This window comes from Anas platyrhynchos, chromosome 15 (genome assembly GCF_047663525.1).
Source record: "Anas platyrhynchos isolate ZD024472 breed Pekin duck chromosome 15, IASCAAS_PekinDuck_T2T, whole genome shotgun sequence".
In the NCBI taxonomy this organism is placed as follows: Eukaryota; Metazoa; Chordata; class Aves; order Anseriformes; family Anatidae; genus Anas; species Anas platyrhynchos.
Genome location: NC_092601.1, coordinates 7,057,122 through 7,083,366, shown reverse-complemented (window position 1 = coordinate 7,083,366; position 26,245 = coordinate 7,057,122). Strand labels below are relative to the sequence as shown.

Genomic DNA, 26,245 nt, shown 5'->3' with positions numbered 1-26,245 from the left:
GTCCAGTGAAAGCTCTGGCAGATCTGTGGTGCTTTTTAACCATGCTCACGTCCAGCTCTGCCCAAGTCTCAGCCTGTAGTCCTCACGCAATGTGCTTGCTTGCGGTAAGTCCCCCCAGAGCTCAGTACCTGAGCCCCAGCAAACTCTGCCATCAACAAAAGCAGCAGTAAGCGCATTCACTGCAGACCCATCTTGGCTGTGGGGATTAACACAATTATTTTACCTCTGTGAATGAAAGGACCATGCAGGATCACATCGTTGCTCCAGCAGATGTCAACTTCAAAGCCACCAAATGAGAGGGCCCAGTTCTACCACCACAGTGGCTACAAACGGAGCTGTAGTTTGCTTACAAAAAGATGTTAGCTAAAAAGGTAATTAATTCATTAGGCACTCAAGAAACAGATGATCAAGAGATGATCACCCAACCTAAAACACAAATTCTTGAAAACAAAATCATGAAACCAGAGGGAAGGAGATGGAAAAAAGAGCATTTTGGAAACTTTGAAACAATTTATTCAGTTGCTCTGTACAAGATTAACAGTTTTCATACCACCCCCACCATCTTCAGCAAGACAGTCCCAACACACACAAAAAAATATAATAGTAAACCGCAGCTCTTACACCCAAAAGGAACTGCCATACTAAGTAAGTGCCATGGGAGCCTCGTCGCCCCACACTGTCACGAAGTGCTGCAAGTTGCCCCGTCAAGGCAGAGGTGCCGGACTCCTGGCTCCCCATCAGCTGTCAGGTCTCTGCGTGGTTCTGCCTTGCTGCGACTCTGCTCAATACCATTCACTCATTCATTATAGCATGTAAAGAAAAAATATCCCACAGAATTTCCACCAAATAAACATTTCCCTGAGGCAAGAGGCTTCGCTAAATTCCTAGAACGAGGGCATTCTGCTCTGGCCACGCACATGGGTGCCTCTCAGCAGAAGCATTCAAGTGAAAGCAAAGAGAGGGAGTAGAACCAGTACCTCGGGTCACTCGCTGAGTCCCTACCCTGCCAGGCGTTTGCGTGCTCTTCCAGATACCATGGGAAGCTGAAGGTGCAAAGCACCTCTCAGGATTAGGCCTTCAACGGGAACAGTGCGACATCCGCTGATCGGAGACCATCAGTAACTGCTGTGCTTAGTTTTAGTAACACAAGTTCTGTCTTTGGCTCTTTTGCTACAACCTAGGTATTTTCTGTAAACAAATTTTGAATCTGAGCTGCATTTTTTTTTTTTTTTTAAATACAAGCAATGCGCTGATCTTGGGAAATGACTCATCAGCTCAAATTGAGAACAGTCCATCATGGATCTTACCAGAAATGGGGAAAATAAAAGCAGGTATTTGCTGGTATACTCGGTGTCAGCATCCTTCCCCAAAGCCCAGGGAGGAAGGCTGCAAGATTTCGCTTGAAATACCAGTAAAGTTTATGCAGATCAGTGCCACTACTGCATGTCTCAGATGTGGCTATAGGGGCCTGAGAAAAGAGACTGGGGAGAGCAGAAAACCAAAAGCCATAAAGCTCACTTGGAACCACAGCCCGCCTTTAGCTACGCACAGTTTGAAAGGGTGTGCTCAGGGGAGAAATATTTAGGTCTAAGAGTTAAAAAGATTTAAAAAATAGTAATAAAAATGACACACCCCAACTCCAGATGGTCCCCATTCCTGCAGCTGTGACAAGCACATGATTCTAGTGCAGAAATAATCAAGGAGAGCAATGTTGTTCTCTGGGATTCGTTTGAATAGTAGTGACCTTGGTTAATCTAGATCATTCCCTCTGCCCACCAAAGAGATCATAACTGACGACCCTAGGAAAGAATGGCTTTAGGGGAGGGTCTGGAACCCGCTTGCACAAACTCGGATAAGAACTGGTGCTCTTGCTGGATTTGGTACTGTGTTTGCAGTCACCAAGACACCATTGGAGTCCAGACAGTGCAGCTTTTTTTGATGTGCAACCATAAAAAGCTCTATTAAATAGAACAGAATACATCTTAAATACAGAATGATTAAAAAAGGGTTGAGGAGCACACAAAATAGGGCTGAAATGTGTGTTACTAGTCCATTCTTGCTCCACCATAAAAGGCACTGGAATTATGTCTTCCTATACATGTGACATGCTGAGAAGTGTCCCATTCAATCCAATGCATTCGATGGCAATGAAGATAAAACTGAGCAGGAAAAAAGCATCCCTTTGGAGGAAAAAAATCCAAAAAACAAAATATGTAGAAATCTTAATGTCCATGAGTGCATCTAGAAATGTCTCTTTTGAGAGTCCTCATTCTCCTCTAGAGGGGAACATCAGGTGGTTCATCAGATTCACCACACAGGAAACGTTAAGTCTTCCAATTAACTGTAGCACAGCTTTATAGTACAATTGAAAAGTCAAGTCAAATGTCTTCAGAAAGCACTGGCAGCGCTAGAATTATCCAAGTAAATCCAAAGCAGAAGAAAGAAGCACCTTTCATACCCTCCACTGGGAGACCAAGGAGGTAACTGGACTTGGAGGTACTTGGCAGACGCAGACACAGGTGGGTGGAATCCACCAGCACCGGACTTCCTGCAGGAAAGCCGAGCCACCCGAGTTCCCCTGCGTGTTCTAGCTTCATGCCAGTGCCAGGGAATGCGTGAAGGGCAGCAGCAATAAAACAGTGCTACAAGTGCTTCTCTCATTAGGACATGGCTCAAGGTAGCCCTTGGTGTGGGGCTTCGCTCCGAAAGCCTCTGAGCTAGCTCTGAAAGCCTCTGAGCAAACACACCAGTGAGCTCCTCATTGCAGTTTAGTCTCTCCAGTTGTCACGAGAAAAAGACACAGCCGGTATCCATGACCTGGTCCTCTGGGTTTGATCCTATGTGTGCTCTAGCTCCCCTCCTCGCAGACGTCACAACTTCCGTTGCTGTGCGTTGGACCCTTTGCCGTGAAGCTGAGAAGCATCTGAAAGAAAATAAAACCAAGTGGGAAGGGGTTTCAGCATCAGCTCCGTGGAGCTGCGTGCAGCCAGGGTGGCAAGATCTCTGCACGGAGAGATCGACTTTCCCTTTGCAGCCCAAAGAATCAGGGGGTGGGAGAATGTGTGTGGAGATATCTGCAGCCTGGGAGCAGCCCTTCCTCTGCACGTAAGCAAGAGTCACAGGAAGCACCAAGGCCTCCTACAGCCTCCCAGCAAAAGCACCACAGCACAGATTCAGATTGCTGTGCTGACTCTCCTGGCAGTCTATGCCTTTCTCTAAAAGCCACGCTACCGTGTCTCCCATCTAGGGAACTATAAATACAGGGTACTTGCCACCTAGCATCTGAAGTTGATTTGAAGTATAACCATTAGTAGACCTTTGCCGTTGTAATGAAGGCCTTAGGTACCCACTGATAGTAACAGGAGTCACAGGAATCTAACCACAGGAGTAAGAGAAAGGAGCAGACGTGAGGGGAAATGAGAAAATGCAGTGAACAGAAAAAAGTAAGGAAGTTTCAGGTATAAGAAGTTCTCCAGGAGCAATTAAAACTACCGTCAGACTATGGTGAACAAATGGGTGTACTGAGATGTGCAGTCAAGCAGCCGTGGCACCAAGCAGAGCAGCAACAGCTTCTTCTCCAGGACAAGGACAGCTCATTCCATGCAAGATCTCAGTCCCAGCACAGGTATTCCTAAAGCAAGCAGTCGGAACCATTGTCACAGCACCAGCACGCAGGCACCTCCAGCAGCAAACACAGCAGCGACACCACACAAGCACACGTTGGATGCTCCCTGCTCAAAGGCTTTTTGATGAATGCTGGTACAAGCGGTCACATAAGACATCAACATTTGCTTGCATTTGTAGCAACCTCGCATCACACCCGCGTCCTTGCAGCTTTCAGAGCAATACAGCCCTGTAATATGTTTTAAGACCATGGTGGCCACTTAAACGTCTACTTTGATCTTCTGCGAGACACCACGGTTGGTAACATTGCCCGGAGGGACAGCACTAATCTCAGTCCTCAACATTTATGTGAAAACACTAGGTGAGGAAGCAGGTCCCTGCAGAAGCTGTCTCAATGGTCGGTTTGTCCCCACTTATTCCTAGTCACACTGCGTGCTTGCAGCTCTCTTGGCCCTAAGCCCTGCCTAAGAGCAGCAGTCCATCAAAAAATTGTTTTGTTTTAAGCCCTATAAACAACAGGGAAGTAACCACTCTAAATTCCCTCAAATAATGAGGCAGGGAACACCTCCCAGCTGACACAGAAAACATTTCACAACCCTGTTTCAAACAGAAATCAATCATCTCACTCTCCTGAAACTAAGTTCACAACCAGGAAGAAGTCCCTCACACCAGCGATTGCTGCTGATGGCTGCTTCTTCTGCTCCACCATGGTGGAGAGATGGAACAAGTCACATCAGACAAGTTTCAGCAAGAGAAGCAAAGGAGATAACTTTGAACTTTACCCAACACACAGCAGTCTCTTCTTTCTCCAGCCAGCACATGCTGTCCTCAACAGCCAAGCGCCAGGAGACCGCGTTGCCTCCAGGAGTTTATCCCCATGCCTGCTGCTGGCCTCAGGGCCACGACATTACAGTGGCACATCCTCTCCCTGACCAGACTCACGCTGCCCAATAACACAACCGCACCAGCAGTGGGTACTAAGCCAGCGATGCTGAACGGCATTGAAGAGCCAACAAATACTTGATCAATAAAGCCAAAATAACTGTAGCAACTACCAGCAGCATAAGCAACTCCCCAAACAGACAAGCCCAATCTGGTAGCCCTGCACTTCAATTTTCGGAATGCTGAACTTACTGCCCTTCCTTCTCTCCTTCTACTACAGCACTGCCCTGTTTGCACACTCACAGCCCACCAGGACACAGCAGGCAGGACCCCATTTACGAGCAGAGGTGTTCTGTGGAAATCTCTTCTATGCATTAGCTCTGCGGGCATCAAACTGGGGCAGGAGCAGGCTTAGCTGCAAAATCATCACATCATCACCACCAAGTGAAGCAGTCTGCATTCACACTACAAACCTGTGAGGGAGATGTAGGCAATTAGCTCAGCGCACAGATGCAGGACATTCTGGTCTGACACATTTTATATAGGTCACCAGTGACAAAACTCCACAGAGCCAGAATATTCAATTCTGGGCAGTCCTGGCAGACTGCGCATAAAGAGGCAGAGCTTTAATCCTAGCAGAACAATCCTTTACCACGACGCAAGCAGCAAAGCCAAGCACCTCCAGGAACCAACACTTGCTCTAAGCACTGGGGGCTCCTCGTTTCAGAAGCACACGAGCTTGCACTGGCTGACAACGCAATAAAGGACACCGAGGGCTACGCCTAGCTTTGTACCGTGGGGAGGCCGGAGGTCTCAGCAACGACCACATTGGTCACACAATGAGGGCAACAACTTTGCTTTCACCCCTGAAGTCCTCCTGCTGAGATGCAGGATGACTCACGGCGCAGAAGACAAACAAGACCGTCTGACAAGTTACCTGGCAGACTTTGCGGTAAATGAGTGGACAGGGCAGAATGTGGGAGTGGCGCTGCATGGTGGGGGCTGGAGTGCAAGCCAGCTAGAAGACCTAGAGAGAAAAACAAAGAAAGGAGAGGGGAAAAAAAAGAACAAATACACATCAAAGACAGAAATGAGCAGAGGAGCTGCAGCCGTTAGAGCCTATAGCTTAGTTTCCAGCTGTTGAGACTTCTGGGCTAGCTACAAGGATGTGAGGATGTGCCCAAGGTTCTCCAAATGCAACTGCTAGAGATATAAATGGATGAACTACAGCACAAAGCAACAGCAAGAGAGGTGAGTTCGTCTGCAATGGGTTAACACAGCAGAGCACTGCTTTTCTTGTTACTGGACAGCACAGGCACAAGTAACACACATGCATGAGCAGTACACTCACTGTGGCCAAGGCCATGGTGGAAAGTTCCTGGAGCAGGTCCTGTAACTATTGCATCCTTTGATACTCCTGCTTTCGGGGAGGAGTCTGAAGTGAAGGAGATGACATGAAGAGGGAAGGTATGAATAGGAGAGATAATACCTAAAGGGGTGGAGCTCAGGGCAGCTGGCAGCTTTGGATTGTTGGACTTGTAGGATGGAGACAGTACACTTAAGGAGGAAGAACTCGTTAGCAGCACAGCTCCACTAGTTCCTTTCTGAAAAGCAACAGAAAAGGTCAGTCAGGAGGGGGAAAACCAAGGCATGTCAACATTTATACTTGCAAGAAGCATCTTCACAGCCGGGGCCCGAGAGCTGCCAATTCTCGAGGTCACACCTAGAGGCATCCAGGACACTAAAAATCCAGCTGCTGGATGCTATTGTCTTCTACATGTGACCATACTGGATTTGAGCCTGCTGTTCCCTTACTCTGGAGCTATGCCTCCACAGTATGTGGCTTTGAGGCCCATTTAAACATACCCATCGAACTGCTCTCCTCCTTCCACGTGCCACAACAGAACGCAGACACGAGCAGCTGACAACAAATTAATGCAACTACATTAGGAGTGTCTGCAGATGAGAAACAAGGCCTGTACATCATTAAATGCAGTGGCTGAACAATACAAGTTTGTATAGGCACCCCGGGAGTCTTTCCAAAGATAACATATCCCACTGAACTGTCAGACCCAAACATCGCTTCATTGCTTGTGGGGGTAACTGGGGAGCAACAGAAAGTGGACGAAAACAGCTGGGCAGGCATTGTGAGTTTATAGCCCAGTGCTGTAGGTTTATTCTATACATCAGTAGTGAAAAGTGTCCATAATACTAAAATCACTTGTGATAATTTAAGTAAGGTCAAATTAGCAGACCTAATTAAAAACAAATTGGTAATTATAACTTTAGTTCACGCAATGGCTTTAGCTCTCATGGCAATTTGCTTTACTGCACTTCCTCCTGGCCTAAACAGGAACATTACTGTCCCCATAACTCACCGTGTCAGGCCAAGAACACTACGCAGCCTGTCCAAAATCTGCTGCCTGGAAGGTACCAGTGCATTCTGATAAGCTGTTACTTTAAGCTGAAAATAAGAGCTTGAATTCTGGAGCACAGACCCATAGCAAAGGCCAGGTCTTCCTAGCCTAAGCAGCCACGGTCCACAGAATCATTCAAGACTTCCAGGAACTTCTTTTGAAGTCCCCAATTCAGGTCTCAAGTTAGGAGGCAGCCTGACGCAGCACAGTGCCTTTCCTTCCTGACATTAGGCTAGGTCAGCACGTTCTTGCTTACCGGCACAGAGGTAGAAGATGCGGTGCTGCTGACAACAGCTGGCTTTAGGGAGGAGGTCAGCAATTTGGCCACCCCTTGAGTGCCCCCACTAGAATCTCCATTTGAACCTCCAGGAGGTGCCACCAGAGTCAGCTTCTGCGAAACAGACGTCTTCTTCACTGAGGAGCTTGGGGACGGGCGGCTGGACGCCTGGCTTGAGGAAGGGGCCTGCACAGCGGGCAGCAAGCTCCCCGAGGAGCAGCCCTGGTTTGCAGATGCTCCTGATGAGGAGCTGCTGGAAGAAGCCCCATGCTTTGAGAGGGAACCAGAAACAAAGGGTGATTTGTAAGATTGTCCTGAAGAACTAGAGCCACTTGAGTGCTTTCCTGTATAACTGAGAGACGATGAGGAGGAGCCTGGGCCTTTGTGGGAACTGCTGGAGTTTTGGGCACTGCCTGGGGAGGCAGAGGAATGGAAGCTCTGAGCTTTGGTTGATGATTTGACCTGCTGGAGGAGAGAGCGTTGGGGCAATGGGGAGGAGGACTTGGGATTCTGCAGTTTGACGAATGGAGCCGGGGAGGTGAAAGTTTTCTGTGGCTGGTTGCTTGAGTGAAAGACCTTCACCTGAGCGCCCGGCACTGGGGTGGAGGTCTGAGGCCCATGGCTTGGTCGGACCAGGCCGTGATGTTTCTGTTTAGCCTGGTGTATATCTGAAAGGATTTTGCTGGGTGAGGCTTGGCAAGAGAGTTCTTTGTAATTAGAGTTTTCTGTCTTTTTGTCTTGAGAGGTTTGGCCCAATGCCAGGGCCTGTTCAGCCAGGAAATTTAGAGGAGACTGGAGAGAGCCAGCAGGGGATGATGTAGGGGCAGGGCTGGCTTTTGGAAATGTCCTCTTCTCCTCTGACGTCGCAAGAGTTGGGATCTTCTCCGGAGGAGCTTTTGGAGCTCCAGAAAGAGTAAAGTCAGGGCTCCCTCCCGCTCTGCTGTTAAGCGCAGCCAGTTCTTTAGAGACTGCTTCGAGGGAGGTAGTAGGATTATGAATTAAGTCTTCATCCAAGGAGTCGTCCATGAAGGCAGCAGGAGTACCAGTGCTGCTGGCTGCTTGGGCTGCCCCAAGGGACAGGAGTTCTCTGGTCTGGGCGCTGATGCCCAGACCTCCTGCCTGGCACTCTGATGACAAAGATAAGGTGTTGCTTGAGTGCATTGAAGGAACAGAAATAGAGATCTTTTTATCTGGTTTACAGGAGGGTTCCTGGAACAATACGACAACAGAAAGCAGAGTCAAAACAGAGGCAGGGTTTACAGCTGAAAAGGGAAGGAAAGGTTCCTGATTTTGGGATGGAAGGTGCAGTACCTTTGGGACGAAAGGCACAGTAACTGTGCCTGCTGGTCCCCCACCTCCCTCCCGACTGGTACTCCTGCTGCCATCAACTCTAGCTGCTGTTCCAGTTTTTCCTCACGCCCAGCGCAGACTAGTGCTGTTTAAGAATACAACTTCCTTACACCTGATGCATAGATACACGGCTTAAAACAGGATCTGAGAGGGCAGTCACTCGACTACTGGGAACCATGAGGACCAGAAAACGCAGAACTCACCTTCACCTTCATCTTGGTAGGCGCGATAACTTTTTTCTTCGTCCTGTTTTGAGGGAGAGAAAAGAAACAGAGGCTCACTGAATGCCTGCAGGGAAGCATCCTATTAGGGAGCACACTTGGGCCCTGTTAATGACGATCCACTGAGCCTTTTGCAAAGAACAGAGGCAGCATCTCGGGTTGCTAGGATTCAAAACCATATGACATTTGTTGCTGCTCTAGGAAGCCCCAACTCCCACACAGGGGAATGAATTAGGGAGCGGAGCAGAGTCTCTGAAACGGTAAAGGAGCAGTGAAAGCACTCAACAGACACATCCTGCACCAGCTGCAGGGCCAGGAGCTACTACTGGAGCCCACCACTATACCAGTACCCAGAGAGAAACTGATACACAGGCTATTTTGGAGAAAAGCTACACATTTCTTTTTGGTTCCCAGAAGAAGTCAAGGATGCAAAAGCATCTGCCAAATTCATGGAAAATACATCATTTGGTCTGGTCAGATGCAGTCTCTGGTACAAGACATCCCTGAACAGCTAGAATGACAGGGCTGAGGGAAGGATGACTACACTATTCCATATTCTTTCTCATACTTCCCCTCATTCCAGTGCCAAGAACAGGACCGTCTGTCAAACAGACATCAACCTAACTCCGTACCATCGTCTGTTATAGACTGCCAGCAAGATCCATGAGACCCTTTGGCATTAAAGCACCTGCCCAGCTGGATTCCGATGGCTCTCTTGATTTGCCACCCATAAGCCTGTTTCTCCCACCTTCACTAGCTTGAGCTCATCATACCCCTCCTTCAACCAGGCAACAAGAAAGAGGGAATCCAGAATCCAGGGAGGACTGACTGAACAGGTAGCAATAATCACAGTGCTGGCAGCACGCTCCTTTTTACCTTGATCTGCCTCCCAAGGCCCAGCACAGAGGCCCGACTCCAGTCTGGTGAACAAGGCCAGGAGGCAACCTGGCTTCAAAGCTCTTATCCTTGAGCCTACTCTAAGGCTCAAGCACCTCAGGAAGGCTGTTGTTGGGAGATGTCACACACAAACAACTACTCTCCCTAGACCTCCCCAGATGAAGCAGCGCCAAACTATTTGATGGGAGCCAAGTGAGTTCAGGTGCTCCTGCATGATCCACCCAGGCCCCAGGGAGTGGAGTTCACCAGTTATCACTCTACAGGAATGCTGCGCGATACTCACAGGACTGATGTGAGGTGTCCGTGTACACGCCTGCTCTCCTTAAACAGTGTCCTAAGAAGGGAAGAGAGCAATGAGAAGTGATATCCAGCAAGACCCAGTAGAGCAGCTGGGATCACTGGAGACAGAGCTGCACAGTACAGCAGGGGACTTAGTGAAATTAAAACCACAGAGAGTAAACAAATATTCATCTGCTTTCCAGGAAAATCCTCTTGAACACCCCCGCTCAATTCCCTCTGGGGGGAGCTATGCTTGTAGGCGCTGGAAGGCCGTTAAGGCGGGCGTTGGAGAATAACTAAGAAAAAAGCTCTGCCAGCCTAAAAAGCTGACAGCCAGCTGGAGAGGCAGTACAAGTGTTCAAGCTGGGTATTACTGCTGCCAGAGATTATCCAAGAGCTGGCAGATCATCAAAGAGCTCTTCACTAACTTCAAGGGAGAAAGGTTTCCTTTCCCTGCCTCATGTACAGCGATACGGATGAGAAGCCTTCACACTTCACACTGCTGTTGCCTTGGCATCCCCAGCAAACAGTGGAGGTGACTTCTTAAATTAGCACAGCCATTTCTGTAGCAATTGTCTAGCCACGACCAATAAATAGAACTAACAGCCCAATAAATAGAATCCAAAAACCTTTACTACTGAAGCTAAGTAAACCAGAATCTTACACAAGCACTATTTCTCCTAAAACAGCTGCCACTCAGCTGCTTTCTTAGATGTCAGGGTGAGAAGCTTATAAATACCCCATCAGTACCAACACGTGGAACATGCTTTCCTGGCAGACTATTAACATACTGAATATACAGACTTTGTCATCCTTTTTCTCTTAAAAAGCACACATATTTTAACCTTATATTCTATTTGTCACCTTTTAGTGCTAACCAGGAAAACAGAACCATGGCAGGGCCACTCTGAACTCATACACAAAGTTGCTACTCTGTCCATCTTCAGGCTCCTCTTGAAGATGAACTTCTGTGCTCACAGTGACAGCAAACCAAGCTGATTAATCCAGAAAAGCATTTATAATTCTCTTAATGTTGCCAAACCCTCCCCTCCATTTCTGCCTGGATAGCAGACTAGCTTCTGTCTTTAAACCACAAAGTCCCAGGAGTAGAAACAATTGTCCTTTAGCCACTGGAAAGCAACAAGGAAAACCACTTCTCTTCAGTCATTCTGTGGTCAGTTTCACTGGAGGGCTCTCTACACCGAGTCTTGGGGGAACACAAATACGCTTAAGAACAGTTTTACCTACAGCTCCAGGGAAAAGATATTTTTTTTTATTATTATTCAAAAAAAGAGATTTTTAAGCTTGCCAAGCCTGGAACCCAAGCTGGCAATATTTTCATTAACTAAGGAGTCTGCACCCAGCTCCTAATGCCATAGTTCAGCTCCCGTGCTGAGCGACACACCACAAACATGCACAATGCTGTACTTCATGTGCACATGCAACTGCAGTAAATGGCTATGGATTCTTCCAAATGGAGCTGTAATTTGCTTCTCACACTTACTGCTCTTAAGAGCTGGTACCCATGAAACCCAAAAAGCAAATTCAGCAGAGAAAGAAGACCCATCCAGCTGTTTAAGATAAGAGATTCCAGCAGTTGGACTGTACTTGTTTAAAGCCAGTGAGCAAAACGAAGCAGGCCAGAAGCTGATGACAGTCCCAGCAGAATGACTCTGCAATGTGCATGGCTCTCTGCAATCGCCGGCTCAATGGCATGGATGATGGAGGGCATGAAAGAGCAGGAAACAGCAGTGAAGACACGGCATGGGGTAAAGAAAACCACACCCAATTCCTACTTACTCTGTTGACTCTGATGGTCTCCTGAAAGTCCCAAAGTCGCTAAAGCTTTCTGCTTTGCTTTATTTTGGGAAGGTCTAGGGGAGAATTCCCCAAGGGTCTGAAAAGATCTCTTGTCATACCGATTCAAGAAACCACTGACCAGTCCACCTCACCTCAGTGCCCGTTCTAACTCGAGACTTGTCATACCCGGGGGCATCCACCAGAGGTCAATGCTGGGGCCAAGACCACTCAACAGCGTCGCTAACAGCCTGGACAACAGCAGACTGTACTCACAGTAAGCCTGAGGGCGACACGAAAACAGGGTGGGAGGCATTGGAGGGCACGGTTGCCATTCACAGGGACCTCGACAGGCTGGAGAAAGGGGCCAACACCACCTTGTGAAGTTCGACAAAGACAAACGCAGAGTCCTGCAGCTGGGATGGAATAACCCCAAGCAGCCACACAGGCTTGGGGACAACTGGCAATGCAGCAGCCTTGCAGAAAAGGACCTGGGATACTTGCAGACAAGCAGAACACAAGCCACTGCTGCACGGGTGTACTGCTGAAAGCTACCTAAATACTGGGAGCAAGAGCACAGCCAACAGTTCAAGTGCTTATTCTCCTCTGTTTAGCACTTGTGAGGTTACACCTGGATACAGCGTCCAGTTTCGGGGTCCCCACAATACAAGAAAGATGTTGACAAACTGGAGACAGTCCAGAGCCACTGAGATGGCTGAGGAACATGTGACATACAAGGAGAGGTTGAGGGAACTGGGTTTGCTCAGCCTGGATAACGCAAAGACCAAGGAGGGATCTAATGGAATCTACTACCTAAAGAGCTTTGGGGACAGGGAGCCACAAAGAAGACGGAGGCACCTTTCTCAGAGGCACTCAGTAAAAGCAAAGAGGGAACAGTCGGTTCAGCACAGCAAGGGGAATTCCGATTAGAAACAAGAAGAGATTCATGAAGAGTGAAGTATCAGAACAGTGGCCCAGAGATGCTGTTGTAATCTCCATCCATGGAGACTTTCAAAACTCAATAGGACGCAGCCCTGAGCAATCTGACCTAACTTTGAAGCTGGCCCTTCTTTGAACAGGGATAGGACTAACCACCTTCAGAGGTCCCTTATGATAAGGAATCCCTGGAGTACAACATGATTCTTGCTCACCTGGCCTGCATCCAGCCTTTTGGCCAAAGGGGCTTCACCTCTCCATCTAGGAAGGTCTTCACATAATCCTCCAGAGACTGAGCCTTATTCTTGTCAAGCTCATAACCATCCAACTTAATCTTCACCAAGTGGCAAAGCAGCTCCCTGAAGAACAGGAAGATTTCAAATACAGTTACTTGGATTAACTTTCCCCAGATGGAGGTCATTCTGCTTATCCAGGGCTAGATGAGTATGCTAAGATGTGCCTGGCTTTGCACAAGTATTCTGGATCAGACTGTAGTCAGCTGAGCACAGGATTCGAGTCCGGGCATTCCAAACACCTTGCTAATAAAGCTAACCCTGAACTGCCTCTGGAAGAAAGAGGCAGGGAATGGCACATTTCTCTGTAGGTGTGCACACAGACAGATGTACCAGAGGAAAAAAGCCTTATACTACACCTTCCCACTTTAGTATCTTCAAACAGCAGAGGTGGTAAACGAGTGACAGAATTACAGGTGTCATTTAACTGCTGCAGATCCAAACCCCTCTGCAGAAGTTTCTGCTGAGAGCAATGAGAAGGCAGAAAGTGAAGCCCTCTTTGTTCTAAATGAATCTTTTATGGAGCAGCACCCCAATTTGTTACGGAATAAGATGAAAATGATAACATGATTGATTCTTATTTTATCCTTTGTCACTCTCCCCTTCATCCAGCACTCTGTTCTTTGTCAGACCCTTGGGTGGCAGGGGCAGCAATCCCCATAAGCTTTAACTGTTTTCACAGCCAGAAATCTAATGTTGTTTAAGAGTCTAGTCAGTAGGATTTCAGCAGTTCAGCCAAGTTACTTCTTTTCCCAAAAGATCTCTCCCTCTTTTTGGCCCCCGCACAGAGGCTTAGTGCTTCTCTCGGAGCTGGCCTGTACCTGAAAATGGGTTAGTTTTGGGATGTATTTAAAGTTGAGATTTAGTAACCGCAATAGTGGTTTCCACACACCTCCAAGGTGACTATTACTAAAAGCCGCTAGTGCTGTTCCTCTGAAACCAAGATACAAATATTAAAATGCATTATTCTGCACAGCTGGAAGTGAAGCAAGTCACAGGTTGCCTTAATATCTAAATTATGCAAACCTGATTTCATTATTCCATTGAAATTTCTTTCGTGGTCCCATAACGCGTTTTCCTCCCTTTTCTTCATCGTCGTCATCATCAGAGCAAACTCGCTCTCGCTCTTTGTCCTTTTCCTCTTCCAGCATTCTAAAACAGAGATGAGAACAGTGTGGAAGTCATTGTCCTGGCTAATTCAAAACCAGGATAAATCTCTGAACAAGACTGTTCTAAGGTCTTGCTAGTCAATGATAACAAACTCTCAGAAAAGGGCCTCAAAAATCTGGCTTATGGTGCAAGCCGAGCTACGTGCTCGATGTTGAGAAACTTCCCAGTACTATGTAGTAGAGACCACAGGTCTGATCCAACCTGACTGTGCTCTGGCTGCCATCTTCCTAAAAACAGGCCCGGGCAGAAATGAAACACTTCAGCCAAGTTCTGATCCCATCAATGCTGCTGTAGGTGGCATCAGTATAGATAGTGCAAAGAAGACAAAAAGCTTAATGAGGCCAATTAATGCCCATCAGCAATTCTTGAATAGAGAACAAAAACAGGTGGTAAACTTCATGAGAGCAGCCTATAGGTCCCAGGGAACCTGCTGAGGAAAGCTACAGATGCTTAACAAGCAAACAGTGAGCTTACTTGGCAAATTTGGCCTGAGTATGGGCTTGGCATTCCTCTTGGTACTTAGTCATCTGCTCTGGCATGACTCGACCAATGGCTTCTTTTAGCTTCTGCAGGGGCTCCTTCAGTCGGCCACCCTAGAGCACATCACAAAGCAGACTGAGGTTCTGCGCTGTGTTTCAGCCATGACACTCAAGCCAGCAGGACAAGACCTTGCCAGTTTGGAACCCACACCACCAGCCGTGGAGCCTGAAGCATGCTCACATGGAGGACAACAGCACATTACACAGAACAATTCTGCTCTCGAGATCAGGGTAACATGCACGTGAGACAAGGCTGTGCTGCCAAATTCACTCACCTGCTCGTAGAGATAAAGCTTACGGGCACGCTTGACTAGAGTGTCCTTACTGCAAGGTAAGAATGCAGCCAGGTGGGCGTACACCCCGGAGCGGATCTGGCTGTTCAGCTCCCGGGTCTGCAGCTCTATGCTGAAGAACAAGACAAACACAACATTAACCAGGGACCTGGCACGGGTCCTCTAAGCAACTGAAATGCAATTGTGGTGCAAGGTGGGAAGCTGAAGGTAGGGACAGAGGGAGAAAGTACAAGCCAAATTACACGACAGTTCATTATATTTTAGAATCAATGGGCTCAAGCCCTTTATCTCAAGCTATGCCTTTCATTGTAGCTTCAGAGTATCTTAAAAAACGACAAAATACATCAGCAATCTCATTTATTCTGCATTTCATCTTGGCAGCTGAGGAGTGGGAGCATCAGACAGTGAAACGAGGCACACACTGCTTCTGTCAGACACTACTGTGGTCTACCTCTGGATAATGTAGAATCAAACTTTATCCCTCGGGCTTGAACTTACTTCCCAGTGAACAGGCTAGACAGGTCAGTACATGTCAAACCCATCTATGCAGTTATACATAACTTAAGAAACAAGCTTTTTAAGCCACCTCTAAGCATCAGTTGCCAGCGTAAAAACTCCTAACTGATTCTACTGCCAAGTCACACAAATTCTTTTAAATCACTTCTGAAAACAGCTAAAATTATCAGGCTTAAACCAGATTAGGAGTGTTTGTGCAGTCAGCACTGGAATGCTAAAAGGTGATAATCACCACTTGAAAGGAGAAGCAAACAGACTCAGAAAATTCCTTCCAGCAATTCCCTCCAAATGTCTTGATAAACCTTAAGGAAAATTAAAGCCTCTGTTTAAGCATTACACTGAGATGATCGCAAAGCTGTATGCATTCCTCCATCTTCTGCAGGCACTTGAAGAAGAATGAAGCCATTGTCAACAGCTGTGTGAAGCTGCCCTGGCATGCTACAGTTCTACCAAGATAGGAGCAGTAATAGAGTTCCTCCAGTTTGCACAGAATGCCAGTGGAACACAGCAGCCTTATTCCAGTTTAAAAATATTCCATACAGCACAAACAGCAAAGAATATGCCTGACATCTCTGACAGGAGGAGGTTTACTGTTCTTGTATCATGCTGCAATCATAAGTCAAGTGAAAAAAAGTGCACAAATATCAAGCATTATCTTGAGAATGAGAGCTATAGAGATATATCCTGCCATCTTCTTCTACCTTAAGTACACACATTTCGACAAAGCCATTCCTCCGAGACATTCGTGTTATCTTAGGCATGCTCTGTGTGGAAGACCTGTAGGAGGACACCCCCGCACCTCCTGTTAAACCTGCTCCTGACTTTACCAGAAAGCGATGCTTCCCTGACACTCTCCTTTCCCCACACCAGCCCCACTCCTCTTCCCTGGCAGCACTTACTCCAGTATGATGTTGTTGATATCCTGAGTGAAGAATCGCTGTTTGCCTTCTCCTTCTGCAGCTCTGGCAGCCTGGAAAATAGCAAACACCAAGTCATCATCGTTTCACATACAGATATAGACAGGCACAAGTGATCAAATGGTTTTTTAAACCACTTCAGAAACACTACAGAACAGGACAGCTTTATTTCACTGAACTCTGCACCAGCTCCCTGCTGGAGGTGGACTAACAACTGCCCCAGGGGACAGACTGTTGGGAGGTTGTGTCCTTTCCACTTAGGCCTCCTCAGTTCAAGTCCAGCTCCACCACCTGAGTTGGTGCAGCCAGGCCTGCCCACGCACCCTCCCCTTCTGGATTCTCCTGTCTGGATGTGCTGGCGTTGGATACAGGGGGGCTGGCACAACGCAGTGAACATTCCTCCACTGAACGGGGCAAAGGAGACTGCTTGGTGGCAGCCGGCTTCCTTGGCATAATTCCCATGGGAAGAAGGGACGGATTTAGGACAGGGTTTTAACTTCTCCCTGGAGCTGTTAGATTAAGTAATACAAGCACAGGGCTTGTCCCTGGAACAAGGAAGATCATCCAGGTCACGTTTAACGAGGGGTGGGGACACTCATCACCAGGCTTTCTGGATCAGTGTGGACACCGAGCCAAGAAACCAACGGAAAGACTAGTAGCCAAAGGGGAAATGTTAGTTCCTATCAACACCATGGAAACTAAAAAAAAATCCTGTTCGGGAAGCTTCCTGAGCTATGACTGCAGCACACACAGCATTGCCCAAAAAATCACACCCATGAAAAATATGTCCAGCGGGAAAATAATTCCAGGAGATGAATGAGATGGCAGAAAGTTGTCACGGAGCTTTCAGCCTGTTGACTGCAGGAGAACTGATGTAAACAAAACTGGGGTTCGCCACAACAAAACACATCGAGTTACTGATCCCTTGCATGGGAAAGGGAACCAGGAGAGACAGGCGTGATTTTGAAATCCCCTGATTTAACGCTTCCATAGTCAGGCTGGTAAGCAATGAAATTATGCCCAGAAGGCACGTACATTCCTGCAGCAATCTCTGTCAGGTCACAGGAAGCTGGCGATATCAAAGGAGAAGGCGCAATGCTAAAAAGGCAACCCTCAACATGGAAGTTCCTTTAGGAAGGGGAGGGTTAAAATCAAACCAGTTGAAGCAGAAGAGGAAATGCCTGGCTCTGGGTGACCCCTGAGGTGCTCCCACCTGATGGGATGGAAGCAGCAGGCTCTCAGGCAGAGGTGTGGCACCTCCACTCCCACCTGCAATAGAGTTCACGTCCCAAAGTCCTGACTGACCCACAGACTTCAGTTTGTCACTTCTTGCCTTTTGTGCTCGCCCTCTTAACAGAGTCCAGCAACGAAACACAGCAGCAGGAAGCTCTGGGGACAGCCTGCTATCACCCTATCCTGCAGCAACATAATCATTAACTTGGTATCACAGAAGCGTCTGCAATAATCTCCTTTGAGTCAAGTGGAGTTCAGAAGCAGCTGTTTCAGTGTTTCCTGTTAACAGCACAACTAGCAAGTAGTAACATCCACAAAGAGCCCATTCTTTTCATCAGCAGTGCCAATACTTACTTCAATTCCTACTTCTCTTCTGCCTGCTCGTCACCACTCTTACCATGCTTAAAATTTCTCAGCAGACCAGTTATCTTTAACAGAAGCTAATCTTCAGCAACAGGAGTTATTAAGCAAGAGATGCTTCAATAACAGGCACTCTAAATTGATCTTCACCAGATGGCAGAACACTGCAGAGCTCTACGAGTACTGTTTAGGGCTTAAAATCAATATTTATAAGGAAGCCTAACAGCAGGAACCAAACAGGTCGGCATTTGTTGACAGGCTGATGGTGACAGCCACCAGAGAACCCCCCAGTCAGAAAGTGTACTTCTGTGGCATGCCAGCAGAGGGATCCCTGACCAGCTCCTAATGCTCCCCGCTCCTCCAGAACTGCTTTCTGAGGCAGGTTACAGTATTTTTGGAGCAGATGGGTGGTCCCACAGAAGTCCAGCTGCAAGAGGAGCTACAGGCAAAGGTGCTCACCCTTCTTAATGCTTTCCACTCCCTCAGCAGTGCTGCAACGCTGGGAAGTTAAAGAAGGGGAAAGAACCCAGACTGTCAGCAAGGAAACTCCAGCCCACGAGCTGCCAGCAGTACCGGTGCCTCACCGAAGGCATCCATTTGCATTATAGGGAAAAGAGTTTTAGCAAATCCTCCAGCCCCCTCTGCAGGGCTGCCCTCACACTGCACAGCAGGTAATGCTTTCCAGCTGCACCCATTTTACACAGAGAACTCTGCACACCCCTTCAGAAATGCTGCCCTGCTCATCACAGCACATAAAAACCATTACGGTGGGATTTATCCCTCGGACCCATTGGTTCACGTTTTAAGTCCATTCATGTTAACCTTTGGAAATTACCTATTGCATCAACCCATACTTAAGCAACGGAGGTAAATAAACCACAGTGACAGCTGGAATCCTGAGCGCGGGGAATTCAGACTACACCAAGGCTGAGGACCAGCGCTTTGCCTCTGTCTGACATGCCAACGTTCAGGAAAGCACCTTGGCCATAAAAGCAAATGGAGTGACAGAAAGCTGGGCTCCTGCCTGGCCCCATCGGGGCCTGCTCTGAGCCTGGGTGCAGAACCCAGCAGAGCTGCCCCCCGCCAGCAGCCAGGCGGCCACATGCTGTACCTGAGCCAGTTCTTTGATGCGTTTTTCCAAAGGGGCTGGCAGTCCTTCCGGGAGGGAGGGCGGTTGCTTGAAATCCTGCTCTAAGCCTGTCCCAGCAGGATCGCTCCCGTCCTCCACGTCGTGAAAGGGACTTCCCTCGGGGGACTCGCTGAAGAGCCGCTCCAGGTCGAGGTCAGTCAAGGAGTCCATGGCCGTGGCTGCCTGCAGGAGGTCGCTTTCACTGGCATGGCCGAAGAGCGACAGCAAGGGGTCAGGCATTGCCTCTGCCTCTCTTGGGGTTGGAGGCTCTGCTGGTGGAGTCACCGCTTTCTGTTCCTCGTCTTTTTTCTTCTGAGCTTCCTTCTCTTTCTGAAACTTCTTCAGCATCTCCTTGACGCTGAGAGCTCCGGAGTATTTCTTCTTCTTCTTCTCCTTACTTGCATTTAATGCTGTAAAGCTGCAAAGAAGGGAAGAGGAGAATTAAGAGAGAAATAAATAAGATCAAGAGGAACAGACAAGGATACTTTCATCCCAGTTCAGCCACATGCACCAATGCTTTGGGAAGTCTTAGCCCTTCACCAATTACACCAGGAAAAATAAACTATTTCCTCTTCAGGCCATACCTAAGAGTTAAGGATAAGACTGGAGGCCTGAAGCCTCACTGGGTATCACGTGCCCAACAGGACAAAGTATTTTCATTCATTCCGTCACATCTCTCTTCTTCAATAACTTATCCACCAGGTGTTCACTTAGCCAGTTTCATCAGACTTAATTTTCGGTTCCTCGTCTGTAACCTGTTAAGCTTTCTGAATGCATTTGTCTCAACTCCTGTATCAGGTCTAGTCACTATCATCTATGAAACAATAATTAGGGAACAGAAAGATTTATGCTGTTTAATGTAACTGTCCTCAAGCACATTATGCTGTAGGGAAGGAAACAGTAGTCGGCAACTACTCAGGGGTCGGAAACTAGCTGGGGACTCGGGATGCGTGTACTGCTGCTGTTCTGCACACTTCCCTGCCTCTCAATTTGACAGCAGTTTCGAGCTCTATGTTCCATGTTTAAGGCACACAGCTGCTTCAGGGCTGCAAACCACTCCCTCCATCCATTACCCCCACTCTACGGATCCCAAAGTAAAACTCTTCTCAACTGTGCAACCTGAATTTGAAGGGAAACAAGGATTCAAGCAACAGGCTCACGACACAGCAGCGCTCACACCAGGAACAGGAATGCCTCAGCACGAGACTCACTGATGAACAAGCCCCCTCTCACTGCAGAGCTGATGGAGCTCAGAACTTCCCCAGCTGGTTATGTTCTTATTTAGCCATGTGCACTGTTCTAGAAAGGATGAATTGGAAACACACAAACAACTAGTGCAGAGGAACCAAAGCAGGAGTGTGACAGCAGCTTGAAGCTTCTCGTCTCTGCTTGAAATAGGGCAGCAAATTCCCTTCCCTTGTTCCTAATTAGCAAATCATACACTGACTGCTCTGTGTCAGACATGGTTTGGTGCTGCCAGAAAGCAAATCCATGCAGGAAGAAGGGAATCCAAAAGAACAGTTACGGGAAGAAGGAAAAAAAAAAAAAGGAGGAAAATGTAGCAGAAGACACAAAGGCAGCAGACAAATTGAAACAAAGAGGCCAGGCAGACCTGAGCAAGTACAGACCAGAAGAACAGTCACTCCTCGAGATGAGAAACACCTCTCAGGTTTATAGCCCTCAAGGAGAGAAACTACAGAAAATCTAATCCCTCATCCGAGAAATACTCTGGGCAGGAGTACAAACTATTGGCCAGCAATAGCTGCAGCAGACAACTTTCCTTCCTTCTCTTGCCATCCACGGCCTTCTGACCTCTCTCCATGCTGGCCTGACACTCACACAGCTCTGAGCTCACACACTTCCTTCCTGCCTTTCCCTTCCCAACTTGGTCCCAATATTCATTACCCCCAGCGCTCTCCCACATCTGTTCCCACCAGCAGTGCCCAACCCGAGCTCCAAGAAAGCAGAGCCCTTCAGCTCCATGCCCCCTTGCTCTGACAGTCCCGTTGCGGAGCCGGGCTCCTTCCCAGCCAGGAGCTGCCTTCTCCTGACACATGAAGCACCTGCAGCTCACCCATCGGCTGCACAGCTCACAGCCAAGCCACCCCCAAACAACACGTGCTGCTGCAGCGCAACAAACACCACCTGTAACCCCGAAGCAAGGCGTCAGGCAGCAGGTGTTCCCTGTTCCTCCTTACCCGGCTTTTGGGAACTTGGACTTTTTTGATTTCTTTTCCTTGTCATAAGAATCGTCTTTCTTCTTCTTCTTCATTTTTTCACCTCCATCTTTCAATTTCCGTTTCTGGAAAAGATTAAAACCGAGTCAGAATCAGAGTGTCTCCTGCTCATGGGATTAGAGCAGCAGCCCCAATCTTTGGGCCCTTTGCCAGTAGGGTGAGAACAGCTCCTTCCCCACCACACACAGTAACCCAAACCAAATACACGAATCAACACAGTTCTGGCACATTCCATCTTCAACATTTCACAGTGCACCCAGCTCTTATGCTAGAGATCCTGTCAATGAAGGTGAAGGGATCCCAAGTGCTCCCCATCTCCCCTTTCAGCCACGTCACTTCAGCCCTGTGAAAGCCTTGCTGTTTCTAAACGACACTGCCACAGAACAAAAGCACTGGTTTCCCAGGGAAGCCCCCAGCACTCCTCAGATGAGAAATCCAAAATGTCTCATCATTCCCCCAGCGACAAGCCCCTCTGAGGTGCCAAGTGGCCGCTATCATTTCTGCTCTGGGAACCAGGAAACTCCACCAGTAGCCTCATGCACGCCAGAAAAGCTTCATTTTACCATCAAATATGTGGACAGAAGGCGATTATGAAATGCTCATCTATGAGGCTGCAGCTCCCTGCCTATTCTGTCCACACCAATTCACAAGTCTCTCTCTGCTTTGAAAGAGAACGCTCTTCATGCAGCAAACCCACTGAGCTCTACCAGAGGGAATACTCCTAGAAAGCTGGCTTGCTGACCTTGGGAGATTTCTTCTTTTTCTCTTTAACATATTCATCTTCAGATTCAGATGCTTGCCGAAACTGCAGCGTTCCTGAGTTGATGTAGAATCCTCCGTATTTTGTAGTCAGAGAAGCCGGAACAAGCTCATCGTACTGGAAATGAGAGAGAACAATCTATTGGCACTGTAAACTTGTGTTCACAGAATCTCTTTTGTTCTGTACTTGAGCTGCTTGGAGGATGGAGTGGGACTTGTGCCCCCCGAGGAGCAGGTGGGGCTGCGGACACCCAAGCTAACTAGTGTTCTCCTGTCATGCAGTTGCCCCAGGAGTCCTCGTTACCCAGCCCTGCACACTCCCTGCTCGCACTGAGCTCATGTTCTCCCAGGTGCCCACCCAGCCCCCCAGGCAGCTGTTTCACCATCCCCACACCTGCCCGAGTACTCACTGCTTCAGAATTATCAATGAAGGAGTCGGATTCGTCGTATCCATACCCCATATCAATCAAGTCCTGAATACGGTCCTTTCTACGTCTCTTGCCACCCTAAACAATAAGAGATGGATGGTAAGCTCATCTTCTGTTCTAATCACCGCGGGGACAGCCCTGCTATAGCAGACTGACATTCTCTCCAGTTTAGAAAAGAGAACGAGCTCTTTTACTAAACCAGTGCTGACCCACTTCACGCTCTAAGGATACAATTAAGTTTTAGGCCTTATCACAAAGAATCAAAAATAGTGCATCCAAATGAAACAAAATGCTGGCCCAACACAGAAGCCAGCTTTGTGCCAGCAGACTTTATGTTACTTTGGGTCTGCTCCCCTGGAAGCTCTCTGCCAGCACAGAGGCTGACAGTTCTTCACACCTGCTGCAGAGCCAGGCAAACTCTGCGCTACGAGCAGCGAGCACGCACACAGCATGCTCCAGCCACACTAACAGACTGCACAAAGACAGGAATGTAAGAGCTAGCGACTGCTGATTTCTGTTAAAGCAATTTTGGCCAAGAACTGAACAGCGTTACCCACCCTAAGGGATAGCATAATATAAAGAGGAACGTACATATTTTTCTTCAAACTTCCTAGCAAGAGCCTCTGCTTTTTGCCTCTCCTTTTCATCATCATTGAAGGGATCAGCAGGGTCCTTCCTCTGCAGAAAGAGAGACAAAACCATCAGAATCCAGCCTGTTACCCAAACCCATTAGACGTGCATTAAAAGCATCACGACTAGAACACGCAGGCAAAAGCTCAGAGCAATCAGCCTTCAGTACAGTATCCTCAGAGGCTTCTCCTCAGAATCAGGCACCTAGAAACACACACACCGAACTCTACCAGACAAGAAAAGAAGAAGCAAGTTTCTCGGAGAAAACGATAACCCATGAAAGTATAACTAAGGGTCTCTTCTCTCAACTTGGGCTTTCACAGAAAGAAAGGAGAGGATGACAAGACAGTACCCGGCCACTCATCTCCAGATTCTGTGTAAATCCCTCTGTTTGTTTTTCTTTATTTAATTACTGCCATTCACCAACCAACAAACAGACCTGGGGGCATCTCCCTTCCCTCTCCCACCCGCTCTCAAGCTCACACTGAGCTTTAGCAGGCAGAAATGAGAGGAGCTTGTCCTTACCCCGTTCTTTACAGGATGAGATTTCTGCAGTTCCTGGCTGTGCCTGTGACACCCACAAGCATTCAGGACCTCACCGCCATCTCCATGTTTTGGGTGCCCTCTCAATTAGTCCTGTACCTGTCTCTGTTTCTCCTGTCTCTCAGGAAAACAGCACAAACCCTCAACTGACTGCCAGCCAGAACTGAATAGCAGCAGGAAAAACAAGCAGAGCCTAATAAACTCTCCCGACCATCACCACGCTGCCGCCAGAAGTGGCAGTGAGAGTTCTGAAAGACTGAGGAAAACACAACTCCCCCACGTCAGTGGAAAAAACAATGTTCTCTTCTTAACTACACAACACGGAAAAATGTCCATAACACAGCACTGTTGGGTGCTGTTGGATGTTTGCATTCTGCTGCACCTGAGAAATGACCCCCAGGGGGCAAGCAGAGCTGTCAGGCAGCACCTGAGAGCACCATGGCCATCAAACGCAAACGGTTGCCAAGCGCCGCAGGGAAAGCATTCACGTGCAGTAAAGCCAAGTCCCCAGAAAGGAGACAGCCCCGTGCTGCACAAATATCCCTCTTTTTGATGCTTTTTGTAAGATACCCTTAGCTTCCCGTAACCAGGTACCAAAACCACTTTAGATCAACCAAGCAACCTCAAACCCAACCAGCATAACACGCCACTCTCCGCTGCCAGCACATCAGCTTTCTGATGTGCAGAGCCAGTGCAGAGAGAGGAACACGACAGCTGTCTGATAACAGAAACCCGCAGCTGGATCCCAGCTCCGTGGCCTGCATGGTGTCTGACCGCTGAGCTGTCATTTCAGCTCTCAGCACCCCACAGGTAACACACCACCACCTCTGACAGCAGCGCTAAGAGAAGAACACCGTTAAAGTCCCCGAAACCTTCAGATACAACCTCGGCTTTGCCACAGGCCATGTGGACACTCACCTTTTCTCCTGCAGAGCCACCCTTGCCTTTCGCTTGGAAACTCTTGACGAGATCCGGGTAGAAGAACTCCGGACAGCGCTTGTTGTCCGGCTCGAAGAGAGTCAGCGTGATCCGCACGGACGTGGGCTGCTGCTCCGCATCCTGGGGCTGCTCCGAGTCGTCCTTCCTGGGCTTCTTCAGGAAGCTGCCGCTCAGCGGGCCGTGCAGCGTGGTGAAGGGCACCCTGTGGGGCTCCGTCATGGCTCCGGCCGCCCCTCAGCACCTCTCAGGGCGTCGTTCCCATGGCAACGGCCCAACCGTTGCCCCAGCTGCACACGCACATCGGGATTCCACCAGCGGGGCAGGAAGGGGCAGAGCGAGCCGGGAGAAACTGGGACTGCCGGAGGCTGAGACCGCCACAACACCGCAGGGCTCTGAGGGGGCAAAGCGGGGTCAGGGCCAGGGGAAGGGGAGCGCGGCCCCCTCACAGCCCCCTCACAGCCCCCCCACCCCCAGCTCCACCTCAGCGCCGCCCGCGGCCCAGCTCCGCGCCGCGTCCCGGGCCCGGCCCCGTTACTCCCCGTTACTCCCCGTTACCCGAGCGCAGCCGCAGCGCCGAGCAGGGCCGAGCCCGGGCCCTGGCAGCGCCTCAGGGCTGCGCCTCACGGAGCCCCCCCGGAGCCCCCCGCTCACCGCCGCCGCTGCCGCCGCCGGCCCCGCTGCTACGTCACAGGCGCGGGGGGCGCTGCCTCGCGCAGAAGCCGGCCGGCGTCACAAAGCCGCGCGCCGCGCGCCGCAACCAATCAGCGCCGCGCCCGCGGTCACGCCTCGGGGGGGAGAGGCACGTGACGGGGGCGGGCCTATCGCCGCCCTGCCCGCCTCCCTACCTCCCGGCAGCCCCCGCGGTGGGGGTCAGAGAACAAGATGGCGGCGGGGGTGGCGGAGCTCCTCGCAGTTGGCTCCGTGTTGCTGTGTCTGCGGCCCTGCGCCGTCCGCTGCTTCCTCCGCCGCTTCCTCCGCCACCGGGAGAGGTGCCCGGCGCTGTGCCCGGTTCTGGGGCCGCTCAGCCGCAGCCACCATCGCAGGGTCACCCTAACGCCACGGCGGCTGCTCCCCTGCTCGCAGAGGTGGTCAGCCCCTCAGCCAGGTTAGCTCCAGCAGCCCAACTCCTTCGTGCAGGTTGCGTTACGGTCACCCTACGGTCACCTGCCCAAGTGGTTGCAGCGGCTTGGCAAACTGGGGCGCCTTCCCCGTTAGCTGCCTCACCTGCGCATCTCCAGGGCACGGGAGAATTGCCCCTAGCAGCACGTTTCTGCCAGTGAAAGTGGAGCTGTGTGGCACAGGGAACACTCCCTGCTGGCACCGGCCTGGGGCTTCCCCCTCCAGATCCCCTGGCAAACTGCTAGTGGAGGAGATGATGGGATTCTCCAGAGTTTATTATTTAAAAAAGTAAAAATGGATGACTTATGGGAACAAACAATCTCTAAGCAGTAAATTACTGCTTGGAGAAGGCCCTGAAGGCAGGAGGAGCTCTGCCAGAAGTGCTGTGTGCTGCAGTCAGGCAGCTGAGCAGAGCTGAGCTCAGAACGTCTCAGCCCACATGCAGCAAAGCCCCGGGAGC

At 49.3% G+C, this 26,245-nt stretch overlaps 1 protein-coding gene across 12 annotated transcripts; it reads right to left on the bottom strand.

Annotated features, from left to right (window-relative positions):
- Window positions 1-490: 490 nt before the first annotated feature.
- Window positions 491-25,454, bottom strand: UBN1 (ubinuclein 1). 12 transcript variants are annotated; one of them, XR_011803630.1, is made up of 19 exons: window positions 25,318-25,454; window positions 24,646-25,058; window positions 23,146-23,232; window positions 22,537-22,632; window positions 22,110-22,244; window positions 21,329-21,432; window positions 19,113-19,548; window positions 16,391-16,461; window positions 14,958-15,087; window positions 14,618-14,736; window positions 14,000-14,125; window positions 12,896-13,039; window positions 9,952-10,002; window positions 8,754-8,796; window positions 7,180-8,409; window positions 5,858-6,110; window positions 5,444-5,533; window positions 3,493-3,631; window positions 491-2,923 (listed from the first exon to the last, which is right to left on the bottom strand). XR_011803630.1 is itself a non-coding variant. In XM_038186859.2 (18 exons), the coding sequence occupies exons 2-18, from the start codon at window positions 24,883-24,885 to the stop codon at window positions 2,871-2,873; spliced, it is 3,408 nt and encodes a 1,135-aa protein (XP_038042787.2). In that variant the 5' UTR covers window positions 24,886-25,058; window positions 25,318-25,454; the 3' UTR covers window positions 491-2,870. The 12 variants fall into 12 exon arrangements, 10 of the variants coding, with proteins under 10 accessions (XP_038042787.2, XP_038042790.2, XP_071880018.1 ...); XR_011803631.1 differs by having other exon boundaries at window positions 5,996-6,110; XM_038186859.2 differs by lacking the exon at window positions 3,493-3,631.
- Between the last annotated feature and the right edge of the window lie 791 nt (window positions 25,455-26,245).